Source organism: Physeter macrocephalus, chromosome 15, assembly GCF_002837175.3.
Source record: "Physeter macrocephalus isolate SW-GA chromosome 15, ASM283717v5, whole genome shotgun sequence".
Lineage (NCBI taxonomy): Eukaryota > Metazoa > Chordata > Mammalia > Artiodactyla > Physeteridae > Physeter > Physeter macrocephalus.
In genome coordinates, this window is record NC_041228.1 from 25,626 (window position 1) to 43,858 (window position 18,233).

General features: G+C 45.2%; 1 protein-coding gene across 11 annotated transcripts in view; it reads left to right on the forward strand.

Annotated features, from left to right (window-relative positions):
* LOC102988676 (zinc finger protein 252-like) overlaps window positions 1-18,233 on the forward strand; it is a 19,936-nt gene extending 1,703 nt beyond the window's left edge. For 3 of the 11 annotated variants that reach the window (XM_028500501.1, XM_028500499.1, XM_028500500.2), the window contains exons 2-6: window positions 94-305; window positions 1,179-1,250; window positions 1,618-1,744; window positions 2,428-2,541; window positions 11,865-15,848. In XM_028500501.1, coding sequence (XP_028356302.1) covers window positions 1,218-1,250; window positions 1,618-1,744; window positions 2,428-2,541; window positions 11,865-14,155 — 2,565 coding nt within the window. In that variant the 5' untranslated portion in view covers window positions 94-305; window positions 1,179-1,217 and the 3' untranslated portion in view covers window positions 14,156-15,848. Of the gene's footprint in view, window positions 1-6; window positions 306-1,178; window positions 1,251-1,617; window positions 1,745-2,427; window positions 2,542-11,864; window positions 15,849-18,021 lie in introns of those variants that run through there. The other 8 variants (XR_003683406.2, XR_008619459.1, XR_008619460.1 and 5 more) reach the window with 8 other exon arrangements.

The following is an 18,233-nucleotide window of genomic DNA, read 5'->3' on the forward strand; positions in this document are numbered from 1 at the left end:
GCACGAACCCGTGTGCCCTGCATCGGCAGGCGGACTCTTAACCACTGCGCCACCAGGGAAGCCCCAAGACAACTTTTAATTTTTATCTTTCAGATATACTTCTACAGTCTTCCTGGGTAATTGGAAATTTCATCATCTCAGGTGTTTGGGCCAAACATCTTGGTGTTTCATCCCACGTCTAATTTGTCAGCAAATCCTATTGACTACCTTTGAAAGGCATCTGCAATCTGACTACTTATCACCTGCTACCACCATCTGCTCCAAGACACTATCATCTCTAGCTGTGTTATTGCTGGGACCTTCCGGTTGGTTTTCCTGCTTCTACCCTTACACCCTCCTGCTTCTACCCTTACACCCTCCTAGTCCATTTTCAAAGCAGGAGCTGGAGCAGCCTCATGTCAAGTCATATCACTCTGCCCAGAGCTTCCAGATGCTCCTAATCTCATTCAGAGTAAAAGCCTAAATCCTATAGCCCACAAGTTACCCCACCCCCCCTTGCCCTCCCCTACTCTGCTTCAGCCCCTCTGGCCTCCTTGCCCTTCCTTGAACACGTCAAGTGTGCTTGCACCTTGCAACCTTTGCACTTGTGCCTCCCTCTGCCCAGGATGTGTCTCCCCTGATGTCTACCTAGTGCCTGCCCTCACTCCATCCATATCTGCTTTGATGTTACTTTATCAGAGGTGCCTTCCCTGGCTGCCTTTCATAAAATATCTCCTCCCAGCAGTTGCTGCCCTCGTGCTGCTTATTGTTTCTTTTCCTTATCCCCTGACACAAGCATCATGTCTGTCAACTTCCCTACAGCTTGTGCACTGCTGTAGAGTAGGAGCTTGCTCTTCTTCTCCTCGGCTGTTTGCCCACTGCCCAGGATTCTCCTAGGTGGGCCTGAGATGCAGACCGTCGTCTCCCCTAGTCAGGTGCACTGCCGGGGCCCTGGCTTTCACGTGTGGCCTTGTTATGCTGTCATACTACGGGCCGCTGGGGAGGCTTCACGGGGGGCAAGGGAATATATAGTCTCAGGCCACTGGGTGCTGGGACCATTGTTCCCGGGGATTTCAGGTAGCCTACAAGTGGGTCTCTGCTGCCACAGAGCTCTTGAGGTACAGGCCCGGAAGTGTCAAAGTAGCCGTGGGGGGCAGAAGGCGGGTCAGGCCCCGTCACGCTCTTCCCTCTGGCTACAGCTCTGCCTGCCTCCTCGGGACACGCTCGGAGACCCAGTGATGGCCCACAAGCGGCTTCTTCCTGGGCCCCAGGTGAGTGGTCTTCGTGGAGATGCCTCTGTGTGGCCTCAGCCCTTTCCTGGCTGGAGTCTCCACGGTTCCCTCTGAGGCACTGGTCTCAGGGTAGTTGGCTCCCTGTCTTCATTGATGTCCTCAGCCCTTGGGTTCAAGTCCCTGAAATGCACTCTGGACTATATCATCTTACCCCTGGACTGGGCACAGAGGAGGGCAAGGGATGGGCAGGTAAACACGAGTCAGAATGGTGTCTGCCTCAGAGAGCCCGCTCTTGTGGGGAAGGCAGTCTGGTACATGTGCTCAGAGGGGTTTTGCCCATCCTGAGCCTAGTGCCTCCCTACCTCCAGGCCCGTCCTGGGGTTGCAACAAGATCTTGTCATTCCAGGTCTTTGTTTCCTTCGAGGAAGTGGCCGTGCTCCTTTCCCAAGAGGAGTGGGGCCATCTGGGCCCTTCTCAGAAGGGGCTCTACAGGGATGTGATGCTGGAAACCTATGGGAACCTGGTCTCGCTGGGTGAGGCTCTTCCCAGGAGCTCAGCTCTGGGCTTCCTGCTCCATGAATGGCCCTGGGGACTGGGACTGGGGCTGGGCTCAAGGCTCAGAGGCTTCTCACCCCCTGGGCCCAGACATGGGGCATTTGTGACCCTGGGCCCAGGCAGGCCTGGTCTGGGCAGAGGAGGGGACAGGTGGTGCCAGGGACTCCTCCAAGTTCTTTGAAGGAAGTATGGAAGGAGAACATTATTCATTGAACGCCAAGTACGTTCATATCCCCTCAGTTAATCTTCATGCATCTTCGAGGTTGGTGGTAAGATACGTAGTTTATAGGTGAATCTGAGGTTGACAGATATCACTTTATTAAGTTCACACAGGCTGTCAGCAGATGTGGGATTTGCATCCATTTGGCTTCAGAGCCCTGCTTTATAGCTGCCTTACACTTAGTACTGCTGTACATCAGCACCTCCTCTACCATGGGTCTTCGGCCATTATGTGTTCAGGCCCCAAGTCTGTCCCTTATCTGTGACCCCCAGAAGAGCTGGGTTTGACTTTTCTTCAGCTGGGACAGAGGCCTACATCTGTCTCCAAGCTTTGGAGACCAGGTGGCAGGCAAGGTCATGACAGCACACAGGTGCTGCCCATGGGGCCATCCTGCCCTGGACCTGTATGAGTTGTCAGTCTTGCTTTCTTTCTCTGGAGCAGGACTTCAAGGTTCCAAACCTGATGTCATCTCCAAGCTGGAGCAGGGGGAAGAGCCATGGGCCCCACACTCACCAAGAATTGAGGGGAGCTGGATCTGGAGACACAGGCATGCAGGTGAGTCTGCAGGAACACGCCCACGCTCTCGTGCCCCTGCTGGCAGGTGCCGCCACTTCACCAGGCCAAACTGCGTCACCATCAGAGCTTTGCTTTACTCCTCCGTCTTCTTTCTCTTCTTTTCTCTTTTTTGCTATTGATGCCCCCTTTTCTGTGCCCCTGAATGGGGTCATGTTTACCTTACCCTAGAAGATGCTCTTTCAGTTCCTGAAAAGAGCTCGGGTGTCTCCCTGGCAGCTGCCTCCCTACCCTGGCTGCCTCTCAGTCATTTCCATGTCACCCAGTCCTCAGGTCCTCCTGGCCAGCTCTGCCTTGGCTGCTGGAGACTCCACTTGGAGAGTCCACCTGGAGGCTTGCCATCCTGCCCAGACTCTCACCCCTGCTGTTCACTCAGAGTTCCCAGGCTGATTCTGGGCTTTGGAGAAACACGTGACTTAGGGGCTGCTTCTTGTGTAGCGAAGGATTTGGGCATGTAAATAGTAAGCAGAGCAGAGTTCCTGTGCTCTTTGCTGCATGGCAGCTAACATTGCCTGGCCTGTTGTGCATTCCTAGCACTGTACTGGCACAGTGAACTTACACAATCCTCCAGCATCCCTGCAGAGTCGGTGCTCAGGAAAATGAGGCACAGAGAGGTTCAGTTGCTAGCCCGAGGTCACACAGCCGGCCAGGGACAGAGGTGAGTTGGATCTCTGGTGGACTGGCTCCCTACCACACGCCTTTTTTTTTTTTCTTTTTGAAAACAGCTTTTTAAAGGTATAATTAGCATATAATATGCTATGTATATTTTTTTAACTTTTTTAAAAATAAATTTATCTTATTATTTTTGGCTGCTTTGGGTCTTCGTTGCTGCGAGCAGGCTTTCTCTAGTTGCAGCGAGCAGGGGCTGCTCTTCGTCGCAGTGCACGGGCTTCTCGTTGCAGTGGCTTCTCTTCTTGTGGAGCACAGGCTCTAGGTGCACGGGCTTCAGTAGTTGTGGCACGCGGGCTCAGTTGCTCCGCAGCATGGGATCTTCCTAGACCAGAGATCGAACCCATGTCCCCTGTATTGGCAAGCAGATTCTTAACCACTGCGCCACCAAGGAAGTCCCTGCTGTACATATTTAAATGTACAATTTGGTAACATTTTTGCATATGTATGCACCTATGAAACTGTCCACTGTGGTAGAGATAGCAAACATATTCATTACCCCCAAAAGTTTTCTCATGTCTCTTTGTAATCCCTCCCTCTCACCGCTTCTCACCTCTATCCTGAAGCAATTACTGATCTGCTTACTGTCACTATAGATTACATTTTCTAGAATTTTATAAAATTGACATCATGGAGCATGTATTTTTTTTTTGGCCTGGCTTTTCTTGACTCACATAATTATTTTGCAATCCATTCATGTTGTGTGTCAATAATTCAGTTCTTTTTTATTTCTGATTAGTATTTTGTTGTATGGATATACCACAATTTGTTTATCCATTCTCTGTTAATGGACATTTAGATTGTTTCCAATTTGTGGTTAATACAAATAAAGCTGCCATGAACACTTGTGTACAAACCTTTGTTTGCTTGACCATACATTTCCTTTTCTCTTGGAAATACCTAGGAATAAAATGGCTGCATTACATGGCAGGTGTTTATTTAAACTTTTAGGAAACTGCCAAAGTGCTTTCCAAAGTAGTTGTACTATTTTACATTCCCACCAACAGTGGATGAGAGTTCCATTTCCTCAACTTCCTTGCCAACACTTGGTGTGGTCAGTCTTTTAATTGTAGCCACTGTGATGGATGTGTAGTGGTATCTCATTGTGGTTTTATTTTTAATTTCCCTAATGATTAAAGATGTTGAGCATCTTTTCATGTGCTTGTTCTCCTTCTGGATTTCTTCACTGGTGAATGTCTGTTCAGACCTTTGCCTATTTTTTTATTGTGTTTTTCTTTCCTTATTGTCGATTTTAAAAGAGTTCCTTTCTGAATACAGTAATGTTCTATTTACAGGTCCTTTATCAGATATATACTTTGCATGGATTATTCTCCCACTCTGTGCCTTGTCTTTTTATTCTCTTAACAGTGTCTTTTAAAGAGTAGAAGTTGTAAATTTTGGTGAAGTCCAGTTTGTTAATTTGTTCTTTCATGGATTGTGCTTTTGGTGTCATATCTAAGAAATCTTTGCCTAACCCAGAAGATTTTCTTCTTTGAAAAGAAAATTTTATAATTTAAAATTTTTGTTTGTTTCATTTAAGTCTTGATTCATGTTGAGTTAATTTTTGGTGTGAGGTATGGATCCTAGTTTAATTTTTTACAAGTGAATGTCCAGTTGTTCCAGTACCATTTGTTGAAAAGACTATCCATTCTCCACTTGATTGCCTTTGCACCTTTGTCAAAAATTAGTTGTCTATGGGAGCTCCCTGATGGTCTAGTGGTTAGGATTTGGCACTTTCACTGCTGTGGCCTGGGTTCAGTCCCTGGTTGGGGAACTGAGTTCCTGCAAGCTGCGTAGCACAACCAAAAAAAAAGAAAGAAAGAAAGTTGTCCATATATACGTGAGGTTATTTGGAGCTCTCTGTTCTCTTCCATTGTTCTATTGTTGATCTTCATACTCTGACACCACACTGTTGTGGATGCTTCATTAAAAGTCTGGAATCAGGTAGCATTTGTCCTCCAATTTTGTTCTTCATTTTCAGAGTTGTTTTGGCTATTCTAGATCCTTTGTATTTTCATATGAATTGAAAAATCAGCTTATTGCTATCTGAAAAAAGTCGTGCTAGCATTTTTGTTAAGATTGCATTGAATCCATAGATCAGTTTCAGGGAAATTGACATATATTGTTTTCTGACCCATGAACAAGATGTATGTTTCCATTTATTTGTCTTAATTTCTCAGTAGTATTTTATACTTTTCTACGTACAGGCATTTTACAGGCATTTTACATCCTTTGTCAGATTTATCCCTAAGTATTTCATATTTTTTATACATTTATTTTACCGAAGTATAGTTGATTTACAGAGTTGTGTTGATTTCTTCTGTATCACAGAATGATTGTTATATATATATGTATATATATATTCTTTTTTGAAAATTTACTTGTTTATTTATTTTTGGCTATGTTGGCTCTTTGTTGCTGCGTGTGGGCTTTCTCTAGTTGTGACGAGCGGGGTCTACTCTTCGTTGCGGTATGTGGGCTTCTCATTGCGGTGGCTTCTCTTGTTGCGGAGCACGGGCTTTAGGCGTGTGGGCTTGTGGCACACGGGCTCAGTAGTTGTGGCTCACGAGATCTAGAGCGCAGGCTCAGTGGTTGTGGCGCACGGGCTTTGTTGCTCAGCGGCATGTGGGATCATCCCAGACCAGGGCTCGAACCCATGTCCCCTGCATTTTGTACATGGTATTTTTCTAAATTCCAATTTCCAGTTGTTCATTACTTATAAATAAAAACAGAATTGATTTTTGGTGCATACCATGGGAACAGTGGGCATGTAGGGGAATGGGCCCATGATGGCAGGAAGGAATTAGGGGTAACAAAGTGCTGGACATAAACAGGTGGTACCATGGCCTCTGTTTCTCTCACCTGGATTTTCCCTGATAAAACATAACCAGTTAAACTAACTTTTAGGGTCCTCTTTAGTTTCTCCACATACAATGCACTACCCTCTGTGGGGCACACAATCTGTTAAACATCATCTGCTGGTGACCCTTTTTTCTATATTGTCTTTCCTCCTTACCTGGACTAAGAAGTGGTTCATCTCCCGGGAGACGTCTAATGTCTGAGCCCATAGTGTCCAGGGGAGGAGAAACATCAACCGAGACAGAGGTGTCCAAGGAGGAGTAGACAGGACCACGTCAGGCTGTGTTGGATTTGATTCTTGTCCTAGGAGGGTGGAAAGCTATGGAATGTGTTTTTAGAAATAATTTATTTTTGTACAGTGAACATGTGTCGTTTTAGTAGAACAACAGAACTGATCCCTGTAGAGAAGTGTGGTAACAAGAATAAAACATTACCCCAAATCTTGCCTTGCAGAAACGTTCATTCTTGGCATTAGGTGACAGTATTTCATGAACCCCAGATGCATTGGCTCGACCAGATAGAAGTTTGTCTCCCTCGTGTAACAGCGTCCCTGTTTGGTGGATTCTCAGTTTGACATGCTTGTTAGGAGGCCAGCTCGTCTGTCTTGTTTCTCTGCCACCCTCTAGAGCGGCATGCCTAAACACTCACCTCCAGGTTTAACACTGGGTTATGGGAGAGAGAGAGAGTGAAGGAGGCCATTTCACTGCCATGGAGTCTGTGACCTTGAAGTTGCCCATGTCGCTTCTACTCACATTCCACTGCTGAGAATTCAGTTACGTGGCCACACCTAATACTGTTATTTTCTTAGTGGTTGCTCTGGAACTTACCGTGTAGATCTTAACTTATCAGAATCTACTTCTGTTTTATACTAACAATTCCAGTGACTGTAGAATAGCTACTCCTATAGAACGCCATTTCCTTTCCTTCCTTTTTATTTTATTTTATTTTTATTATTTTTCTTGCGGTCTCCTTCCTTTTTGTTTGTTGTTGTTGTTGTTAAATATTTATTTATTTATTTAGCTGTGCCAGGACTTGGTTGCAGCATGCGGGATCTAGTTCCCTGACCCAGGGAACCACTGGATCACCAGGGAAGTCCCTCTCCTCCCTTTTTGTGCGTTGTTGTATATCTGTGTGTGTTACAAATTCAACAATACATTCTTAGAATACGTTATATAATTTTATGTCTGTCGTGGAAACTAAAAGAAGAAATGAGACCAGCATATATGTATACAGTTTGTTTGTTATATCATCTATTTACTTATTTACCATTCTTCTTCGCTTGTTTCTGTGCATTTAAGTTACATCTGCTGTCGTTTCCTTACTCCAGTGTATCTCTCCTCTCACTCACCTCCTTTGTGCTGTTTTTGCAACGTGCAATACAATTCTATCTGTGATATTGTGATTTATAATAAGAAGTATATATTTGGTCCTCATCCCATTTCTGGCACAGAGCTCCTAAAACCCTCGGAATTTCCGAAGTAATGAGAGTAGTGAAAATTGCTCTGTTGTTTTTGAAAATGCCCTAGCAGTCCAATCCAGTTAAATCTGGGCAGCAGTATTTTTAAAAGACAGTCTTGGAGGTTTGTTGTGACTCAAGGAAGCTGAATGCAGGAAGGAATCCCCCGCCCTCTCAGCTACACTCACCAGGAATTTCACCTCTTTAGGTTGGAGTTGGAGGGGATGATAGGTGCTGATGGCCTAGCCTGGTAAGATGTGGGGAACTTTCCCTGGGAGCTGTGGGGAGAGGGAGCCCCTTCTTGGCCCCACCCAAGAGGAGTAGAGCATCTGTCATGCTGAGCTGGGCGGGTGGAGGTGTGGTGGGTTAGGGCTCACATGCCACACACTCTTGCTGCTCTTGCCAAGTTTTAGTAGATTTTCTTGAATAAACGTTTCTTCATTTGCCTTTTGCTCTTAGGACAATTTCCAGAGACATTAAAATGGTTGTTAGTTGGGGTTGGGTTGTTTGTTTTGTTTTGTTTTAATAGTTCTTGCCAGCTTTGTTTTGCTGTGACTTGGATCCATGGAGTTTATTACACTGTCATCAAAGTGGAATTTCGTGGCTTTCAATTTTGAAGAATATTTTTGCTGGACGTAGAATTCTAGGTTGGCAGTTGTATTCTTCAGTACATTAAAAATGTACTTCTGTCAGCTGTCTCCACTTCTGAAGTCGAAAAGTCAGCCTGCGATTTTATTTTGCTTTGAAGGTGGTACTTCTTTTCCCCTTGCTGCTTTTAACATTTCTTTTTTTGGTTTTCAGCAGTTTGGCTATGTTATACCCATATGTGGTTTTCTTTGCATTGACATTACTTAGGGTTCTTCGAGCTTTTTGAATCTATGGTTTATAGACTTTTGTCAGTTGTGGGAAAATCTAGGCCAAAATTTCTTAAATTATTTCTTCTATTACTTTTCTCCTCTCCTCCTGGGATTTTGAGAATATACACATTACGCTTTCCACCTTGTCGCACCTGCTTCTTATGCTCTTTTCTGTATTCCCTGTCCTATATTTTTCCTTGCTGTATTTCAATCTGAATACTTTTCAGATATTACTTACGTACCTTCCAGTTACGTAATCCTCTGTTTTGTTATCTGCTATCTGCCAATGTACTCTCTTGTCTGTTGAACTCTTAATTTCAATTTTCATTTGATTTCTAGTGAATTCTCTATCTCTTTGTTTTCTTACATATACTAATTATGGTTTGTTTGTTTGTTTTAAACTGGTTCTTGATAATATCTGAATTGCCTGTGGGTTTGTTTCAATTGTATATTTTTCTCCTGGTTTCTTGTCGTTTAGTCCCTTTTTTAAAACATGATTTCTGATATTTAATTTGTCAGTTATTATAGATTAAAAATTATAGAGGCTTTATATGATGTTGCATTCTTTATTTTTTAATTTATTTATTTATTTATTTATTTATTTATTTTTGGGTGTGTTGGGTCCTCGTTTCTGTGCGAGGGCTTTCTCCAGTTGTGGCGAGCGGGGGCCACTCTTCATCGCGGTGCGCGGGCCTCTCGCTGTTGTGGCCTCTCCTGTTGCGGAGCACAGGCTCCAGACGTGCAGGCTCAGTAGTTGTGGCTCATGGGCCCAGTTGCTCCGCGGCATGTGGGGTCTTCCCAGACCAGGGCTCGAACCCGTGTCCCCTGCATTGGCAGGCAGACTCTCAACCACTGCGCCACCAGGGAAGCCCCTGATGTTACATTCTTGAAAGAGGATTAAGTCTCCTGGCAGACAAATAAAATGCCATTGGATCACCTTCCCATGTTAAGGGGGTTGGTCTTAAGCTTTGTTAGGGCTGGTCTGATACTCAGGGGAAAATTCCCTACTCATTGGTCCCCTTTGAGGAATGTTAGGGACCTGATTCATTATTCTGAAAACTGGTAAATAAAAGAATCAAGGATTGATTCTGCCTTTACTAAATGGGTTATCCCTCAGGATAACTAGACAATTGATGAGTAAAAGTTTCTTCATAGAAACTTTTAAGGGTTTAAAAAAAAAAAGGTCAAACCTGAATCCCGAGATACCAGCTAAAAATTCTAAATACAGAAGACAGCTAATCCTACCACCTCCTTCCTCTAACCCTGTACAAAGAACACCCAGCAGTAAAAATATCTTCTACCTAGGGCAAAAACAAAGGTATTGCCTCAAAAAACCAAATAGCCCTAAGTAAAGACTTGCAAATTTTGGCATTTGGGGGTGCCCTGGACTTATAGCTACCATCTCACTCAAATGTCCTTCTGATTCATAAATACCCTCATTCATAGAGTTCCCAAGTATCTTTTTATTGCCTCAATTTAAAATACAACAGGCATCAACTATAATTCAATTTTAAAAAGAGCTAAAAAATAATAAAAGTAAATTTAAAATAAACTAAAATACAAACAGACAACCAAGGATCCTAACATCTGAAGCAGCGTGAACTGGTGTGAGACGTTGCTTCTTTTTTTTTTTTTTTTTGGCTGCTTTGGGTCCTCGCTGCACGCGGGCTTTCTCTAGTTGAGGCGAGCGGCGGCTACTCTTCGTTGCGGTGCACAGGCTTCTCACTGCAGTGGCTTCTCTTTGTTGCAGAGCACGGGCTCTAGGCGCATGGGCTTCAATAGTTGTGGTGCGCGGGCTCAGTAGCTGTGGCTCGCGGGCTCTAGAGCACAGGCTCAGTAGTTGTGGCTCATGGGCTTAGTTGCTCCGCAGCATGTGGGATCTTCCTGGACCGGGGCTCGAACCCGTGTCCCCTGCCTTGGCAGGCAGATTCTTAACCGCTGCGCCACCAAGGAAGTCCCAGAGACGTTGCTTCTTGACTCATAGATCACTCTGTTCTGTGGTCTCTTTTTTTGTCATTCTTCATTCTGTTTCCTACCTGGTGAAATAGCACCACTTGACAAGGATCATCTTTTTAGACTCTAGTCCCAGGATGTTGAAGACTCTTAACTCCTCAGATACTCCTGACAGAAGCCACAGGAATTCAGGACCTTTACCATCCACAACCTGCCCCTTCAGGCTGCTCCTAGGTTTCTAGAATGAAGTATTGTTTGCTTTTTACCTTTCAGACTTGAATGGTAAAAATCAGTCCCTTTGAAGTACTGGGCGTAGTTCTGCAAAGACGACTTAGCCCAGTGTTAGATCCCACCTAGTTAATATTTTTAGCTCAGTCTCTCTGTTCTGGCTAAATAGTCTGAAAGTGACAGCTCTAATAATAACCACTGTTTACAAAAGAGAGTCCATTGTGCTTTCGCGGTCTCTCAAAACAGGGCTACCCTCTCACAGTTCTCACCAGGTTGTCCTTCCACTGGTCTTTGTAGCCACATGATTCAGTGCTTTTGGCTGGGTGGTTTTGTTTTTGGTACATTTCCTTTGAGTCTCAGAATTCAGCTGTGTCACAGTTTTTACAAATTTTCAGGTACTTTTATCCATTGGGAGCATGTGGTATAGACTGTTGTACTCATTTGGCTTTTTTGCCTTGTGCTATACCTGCTATTTGAATGGGTAGGTTGCTTCTTTGTTTCTGTTTTTCTCTATTTTCCATGATTTACTTCTGTGAAACCAAGTTGTCCAGATCAAATAATTTTTCCCATTATGTGTTACTCAGTATACCCTTCATTCATTATAAATCATTTATGATACATTTATTTTTCAACAAATGTTTGAATGCCTGTTATGTATAAGCCATGGAAGATGCCTTTTTTAGAGTGTGCATGCAGCAGTGACATCAGTGTAGGTGCTGACCGTCCAAGCCTCCACCGCTGACTTCCCCATCTCCCTCATAATTTTTTTTTTTTTTGATGTGGACCATTTTTTTTTTAAGTCTTTATTGAAGCTGTTACAATATTGCTTCTGTTTTATGTTTTGGTTTGAGGCATGTGGGATTTGAGCTTCCTGACCAGGGATGGAACCGTCACCCCCTGCATTGGAAGGTGAAGTCCTAACCACCGGACCACCAGGGAAGTCCCCCCTCCTCGCCTTCTGAGGGCGCCTCTCCCTCAGGTCATGCCTCAAGGTTCCTGCTCCATCTGTGTCTGGTTAGCCCATCTGAAATGGAGGCATTTCACCTTGGGTTTCTTCCCTCCCTCCCTCCTTCCCGCACCAGCTTTCATTGCTCTGAGAGCATGCTTCTCTTTCCTTGCCTTCTCTTTTCTCTTCCCAGGAAGGTCATTTTTGGTTTTGCATTCTGAAAATCCAAATCCTCCTAGAAGATAATTGTTTCATATAAATGTTTCTATTTATGCTCTAAGTGTTTCCCATAGTCAAACATGAGTAGCTCATTTTTTTTTTTTTTTTTTTTTTTTAGGTTATGTGTCTAGGAAGGAAAAAAAAGAATTGACTCCAAAGCAGGAAATTTCTGAAGAAATGGAATCCCAGAGAACAAAATTAGAAGAGCATGTAAGGAACATTTCCAAGGAATCTGATTTTGAAGAGATGACTAAAACTGAGGGAAAGCTAAAGAATTGCTGGGGGAAATATGCAGTGGAGGGACTTAAGAAGGATTTCCCCCAGAAGAGTAATTTCAGGCCAGTGACAGTGACACATGTGAAAACCCCCTTGGGGAAAAGAAGTCCAAAATTCAGTGCAGCTGAGGTAAACTGCGCTGCAGACGCAAGTTCTGTCAGAAACTGCAGGCTGTCTTCAGGGAAAAGTCTCCACCAGAGTGTGTCATGTGTAGAAAACTTCCAAACAAGTAAGGACCTCACTAACCTCCAGAGTTTCTGTGTAGGAGAACAAGCCTGTCAGGCAGATGTGTTTATGAAAGTGCCCGGGCAGAGTTCAGTTTTCAGTGAGAACCAGAGGATTAACAGTCCAGAAAAAGCCTTTGAAAAGTGTGCTATGTGTGGAATAGCTTTTGATCAGAGCAGAGCTCTCATTCAGCACCGGAGAATTCACAGTGGAGAGAAGCCCTGCGGGTGTGAGGAAGGTGGCATAGCTTCCCATGCCCGTCCCTACGCCATGCAGCACTGTAACACTTACACTGGAGAAAGACCCTGTGAGGCTAACGAATGTGAGAAAGCTCTTAGCACATGTCCATCTTACATTCAGCATTGTAAAGTTCACACTGGGGCGAAGCCCCATCAGTGCAGTCAGTGTGGAAAAGCCTTTAGTCATAGCTCTAACCTGATCCATCATCAGAGAGTGCATAGTGCAGAAAAGCCGTACATGTGTGTGGAATGTGGGAAAGCCTTCTGGAGACAGTCACACCTCACTCAGCATAAGAGAACCCATTCTGGAGAGAAACCCCATGACTGTGCTGAGTGCGGCAAAGCCTTCAGCGCACGATTGTCTCTCATTCAACATCAGAGAACTCACACAGGAGAAAAACCCTATGAGTGTAATGAATGTGGAAAATTCTTTAGCCTGAACCGAACCCTTATTGTTCATCAGAGAATCCACACTGGAGAGAAACCCTATAGGTGTAATGAATGTGGAAAATCCTTCAGTCAGCGCTCACAAGTTATTCAACATAAGAGGGTTCACACTGGAGAGAAGCCTTATATCTGCAATGAGTGTGGGAAATCCTTCAGTGCTCGCCTGTCCCTCATCCAGCATCAGAGAATTCACACTGGAGAGAAACCTTATGGGTGTAATGAGTGTGGGAAAACCTTCAGTCAAAAGGGACATCTTATTCAGCATCAGCGAATTCACACTGGAGAGAAGCCCTATGAGTGTAATGAGTGTGGAAAAGCTTTCAGCCAGAGGTTTAATCTCATTCACCATCAAAGGACACACAATGGCGAGAGGCCCTACGAGTGTAACGAGTGTGACAAAGCCTTCAGTGTTCTCTCCTCCCTTGTCCAGCATCAGAGAGTGCACAACGGAGAGAAGCCCTATGAGTGCCACAGCTGTGGGAAGGCCTTTAGTCAGGGCTCACATCTCATCCAGCACCAGAGGAGTCACACTGGAGAGAAGCCCTACGAGTGTAGCGAGTGTGGGAAAACCTTTGGTCAGATATCCACCCTAATTAAGCATGAGAGGACACACAATGGGGAGAAGCCCTATGAGTGCGGCGACTGTGGGAAAGCTTTCAGCCAGAGCGCACACCTCATCCGCCATCGAAGAATTCACACTGGGGAGAGCCCTTACACATGTAGTGACTGTGGGAAGGCCTTCAATGTCCGCTCCTCCCTCATTCAGCATCTCAGGGTTCACACCGGCGAGAAGCCTTATAAGTGCAGTGAGTGTGGCAAGGCCTTCAGCCAGCATTCACAGTTTATTCAGCATCAGAGGGTTCACACTGGAGAGAAACCCTACATGTGCAGTGAATGTGAGAAATCATTCAGTGCACGCTTGTCCCTTATCCAACACCAGAGAATTCACACTGGAGAGAAGCCCTATAAATGCACTGAATGTCAAAAATCCTTCCGACAAAGCTCTCACCTCATTCGACATCAGAGAATCCACAGTGGAGAGCGACCTTACACGTGTAGTAGATGTGGGAAAACTTACAACCAGAGAATATCTCTTATTAGTCATGAGAAAGTTCACAGACTCCACGGTGGAGAGCAAGCCCGTCGGTGTGACAAGTGTGGGGAGCTCTTTGGCGCACAGGCAGCGTTCATGCAGCACCGGAAGGTTCACAATGGAGAGTGACTCACTCTGTCTGATACGTTCTTCACAGTTTTACAGCAGGAGAGTTCTACTGATAAGAAAGCTCACTTTATGACTTTCCTTTTGGAAATCCAGCTCTTAAGGAATTAAACTATCTCCCAATGTGCTGCTCACTGAAGGCAGGCTGCTGAATTATGTGGTAAACGTTCCAAGGTAACATGCCTTCCCTCAGACCCAGAGGATGGCTCTCTGCTTGAGTGTTTTAAATGAATGCAACTTTATACTTTCCTAGGTCATGTTTTTATAGCACCAGACCTTAGTGTACAGTTAGGTGTTTCATTTGGCCCCTGCCTTTCTTTTCTTTCCTCTTCATCATCTATTTCAGCTTCAGGAAAAGTAACTGGGGTCCTTGGACTTTCGAGTGTGATGGAACTGGGTTGGGGTTTTCTTATGTGTTTGTTTATAGGGCCTTTTCAAAATGTTTTTGTTCTATTGTGAAGGGTATGATACCTTTAACTTCAAAAGGGTTGTCCCTTTTCAGCATCCGGTAATCCACAGAGGTGAGAAGACATATGAGTATAAGCAGAGTTTGTTAAGGAATGAGGTGAGGCTTGTGTGTAGATTCAAACTGTTAAGATCGTGCTAGGAAGTCAAGTGACTCATGTAAACTGGGGTTTCCTACAGGGTAATTTGAAAACAAAAAACCCCATGAATTGGAGGGGTGGAATAGGCATAAAGTAGACACAGGCTGGCGTGGGACCCGGGACACAGCTTACAGATTCTGTTGGTATATTCTAGATCCACTTCTAAGGGAGAGGAGGTGAGTGGTTGGAGCTGTTCCCTTTCACTGGGCTGCTTCGCACTGAGCACACTCTGGTGAGGGCAGGTCCTCCTGCTGCCAGAGGACAGGACTCCAGGTGAGGCAGGGACACAGCATTAAGCACCTTTTCATGGGTAGGTTATCGTGCAGGCTGTTTGTCAGCCTTGGACCCCTGTCTGCATGCTGTAAACATGCTTTTGTTCCTCCCAGGAGCTGTATTAATCAGTGGTGTCTCAGTGCCCGTGGTCTTCCCACCTGATGCTTGAGGTGATGCTAAACATCCTGGGAGCTGATTTCCTGAGCACAGTCTTCAGAGTGGCTGCCCCTGGTTCATCACGTGTGGTTCACTCCAGTGTTCCTCAGAACCCCATTCTCCAGAAGTTTCTATGGCACTTCCTTCTGTTTTTGTGGAGGAAGGATTAGCATCAAAATGGGCTGAAAAAGGGTTATAAATATGAGAGATTCAGCAGAAGGAGTCTGTGAGAGACAGTTCTAGAAACAAATCTGGCAATTGAAAGTGGCTGTTGAGAGTCTGATGAGAAGCTGGTACCGTGTGTGAACCCTTGAGAAGGGACTAACAGGATCTGGGACGGGCTGTAGTGGCATGGCGCGTTATGAATAAGGCAGGGTAAGAATGGAGTGAAAGAGGAGCAGTGAATTGCTTAATAGCTGGACATTCTATTCCTTTATAGTATCCTTTTCAATGATAAGTTTATTCCTATCTTCCTGCTTTATTAAAGAAACTTTCTCTTAGAAGTTAACTGACCTTTTTTCCTTATGTTTATTTGACCTATGGCTCAGGCGTTATTTTCCAGGCTCTTGTCTATATAGCGGTAGTATTGGTCTTTACTCGTTTTAGAATTTTGAGGAGCTGATTGAAAAATCTGCCTCTTAATGATACTTCACTTAAGTACACTTCACCACAAATAGCTTTGACATTTTTTAAAACTGGAATTAATACACTGTGATAATAATGGTTATCACGTGCTGAACAAAAATTCTGATTGAGTCAACAAACCTTTACCTTTTTACTTTAGTATGCGCGAGGCACTGTGATGAATGCTTCTCCTGGGTTTTCTCATTTAATCCTCACATCACCTCAGTGAAGTAGGTACTTTTATTAACCCTGTTTTACAATGAGACTGAGGCACAGAGAGGCTGCTCGGGGGCGGCTCTGGTACCACATGGCTCTGCCGCCCACAGTCGTGGATCCCCCACTGGGCGCCTGCCCCAGGCCCACACCCGCTGCACCCCCGGCACCCCAGGCAGGGAGCTTGCAGTCCTGAGGCTGACCCATCTGACTAATTCTGGCCCATTGAAGTTGTATGTTTCACTTAATGTGGTTTGATGGATAGGTCTTCTAGATGTGTTATCAATGAAGGAAAATGGGAAGATGGTCCAAAGTTGGGAGCCTCTGGCTTGTGACTTTACTAATCATTGCCCGATCGCTGTGTTCCAAAAAGAGAGGGCATGTCTGTCTTTTCCTGAGGTGACTAGACACCTTAATCTCCTGAGCTGTGTCAGAAGCTCCTCCCATGGCTCTCCTGGCTTCAGTCTGAGATAGGGCCTTGGAGCTTTTCATCCAGTTACAACTTCTGCTTGTAGAGAAAGAACTTCTGGGAAGGAAGAAAAAGAAATTCCCTGTTCTTGCTCCAAGGATCTCCTTGGCATCCTTTCAAGAGACAAAAGGACTCGGAAGCTGTGGCAGTGTCTTCCTCGAGGCCATATAATTAGAATGCCAAATCGGGAGAAAATATGTGGGTTTTTTTTCTTTATACATTCATCTTTACATACGGTGGACAGTTTACTTAATTGAAAACCTCAGCTTTTATTCTAATTCTCTGTTTTAGGTTGTGTGGCTAAAACGTCTTTATGAGTAATTCCTGCAGTGAGTTTGGATTATGTTTTAGTTTTCAGTTAAATGTTTTACCCAAATTGTACTGAATTTTATTTACATGGCTAATGTTGTCCATTTCAGTCATAAATATCCCTGTTAGCCAGTTTTACCTAGCTTGGTGATGGCATTAGTATTGGTTGGAGCCAGACTGTCTCCTGACAGTTCGAAGCCTCTCTGTGCTACATGGTGGGGAGCATCGGGCACCCATCCACCTGGTGCCGTCTGGCATCTAAACCCAGTCAATTACCTGCAGTTGAGAAGGGCATTTCGGTTTCCCCAGTTGATGCAAAGAAGCTGTTTCTAAAGGAGTTTTGTGACAGTGCCAGCAGAGGTACAGCCTTCCAAAATCCCCACTGTGGCCCAGGCTTTCATCACCTGAAAGGTACTAGAAACAGGGAGATGGACAGTGGCCAGGACAGTTTTAACATGCAGGAGGTTGAGCTCTGGTCAGCAGATGTCGTACCATCTGTCTAGTACTCATCCCGAAGATGCCTCTATGGCTGCTCTATTTGGTCGGGCTCGATACCCTCACACAGGGAAGAATAAGGATATTTTCAGGCCCCCCTGGAGCCGCTGTTCTGGTGAGGTGACAGGTGTTCTCTCTCACCTACCTGCTGCACAGCAGGTGGGCGAAGTCTCCTGCCTTAGATCTCCATGTATTGGTAGTTCTTGCCACAGGCTGTGTGGGATTATGACTGGAAGGAACTCAGGGCAGTTAATACTTGGAGGAAGACATTGTTTACGAGTCACTGAACTAGTAGAGTTGGTTGCAGTTTGGATGGTCTGCTCCCCATGAAACACTTTTGTAGCCTGATTGGACTTGGGGGCCGGACAGCAGGTGGGGTTGGTGTGGGGGTGTTGAGAAGGGCCCCTACCTTCAAGCTTGTGCTGCAGGAGCTGCCCAAGGACTCAGCCTTCCTTGCAGACAGCCGTCACCGTGAGGGTGTGGGTCATGGGGCCCAGCCAGGACCTGCTCCCTGTGTGGGTGTCAGGAGTGTCGTATTTGTAAATCCAGAGTTGTTTTGTTAGTTGTGGTGTCTGCCTGTTGCCAGAACATGGGATTATTAGGTAAAATTCCCAGAGACTTGGGGCAGCCTTTGCTGTCAGGAGGAAGGACGCCCCAGACAGTGGAGGCAGGTGCTGAGGAGTCACAGGAGCCCTTCACTTTTCCTGTGTCTGCCTGTCTTACAGCATTTCCACTGATGCCTTGGTGTGGTGGACTCCTGAGGATGACCCATGTCCTTGACCTCCACCACTAGCTCTTGAGCCATAACTGAAGATGTGAATCGTAAGGGGACCAAGATCTGCTCTTTCTGCTGTAAAAGATGGTCTGCCCTTAAGTGCCTGTTAATGTGTTGTGTGTTCCCCTGACAGTCCTACTGGTTTATCATGTGTAGTTGACA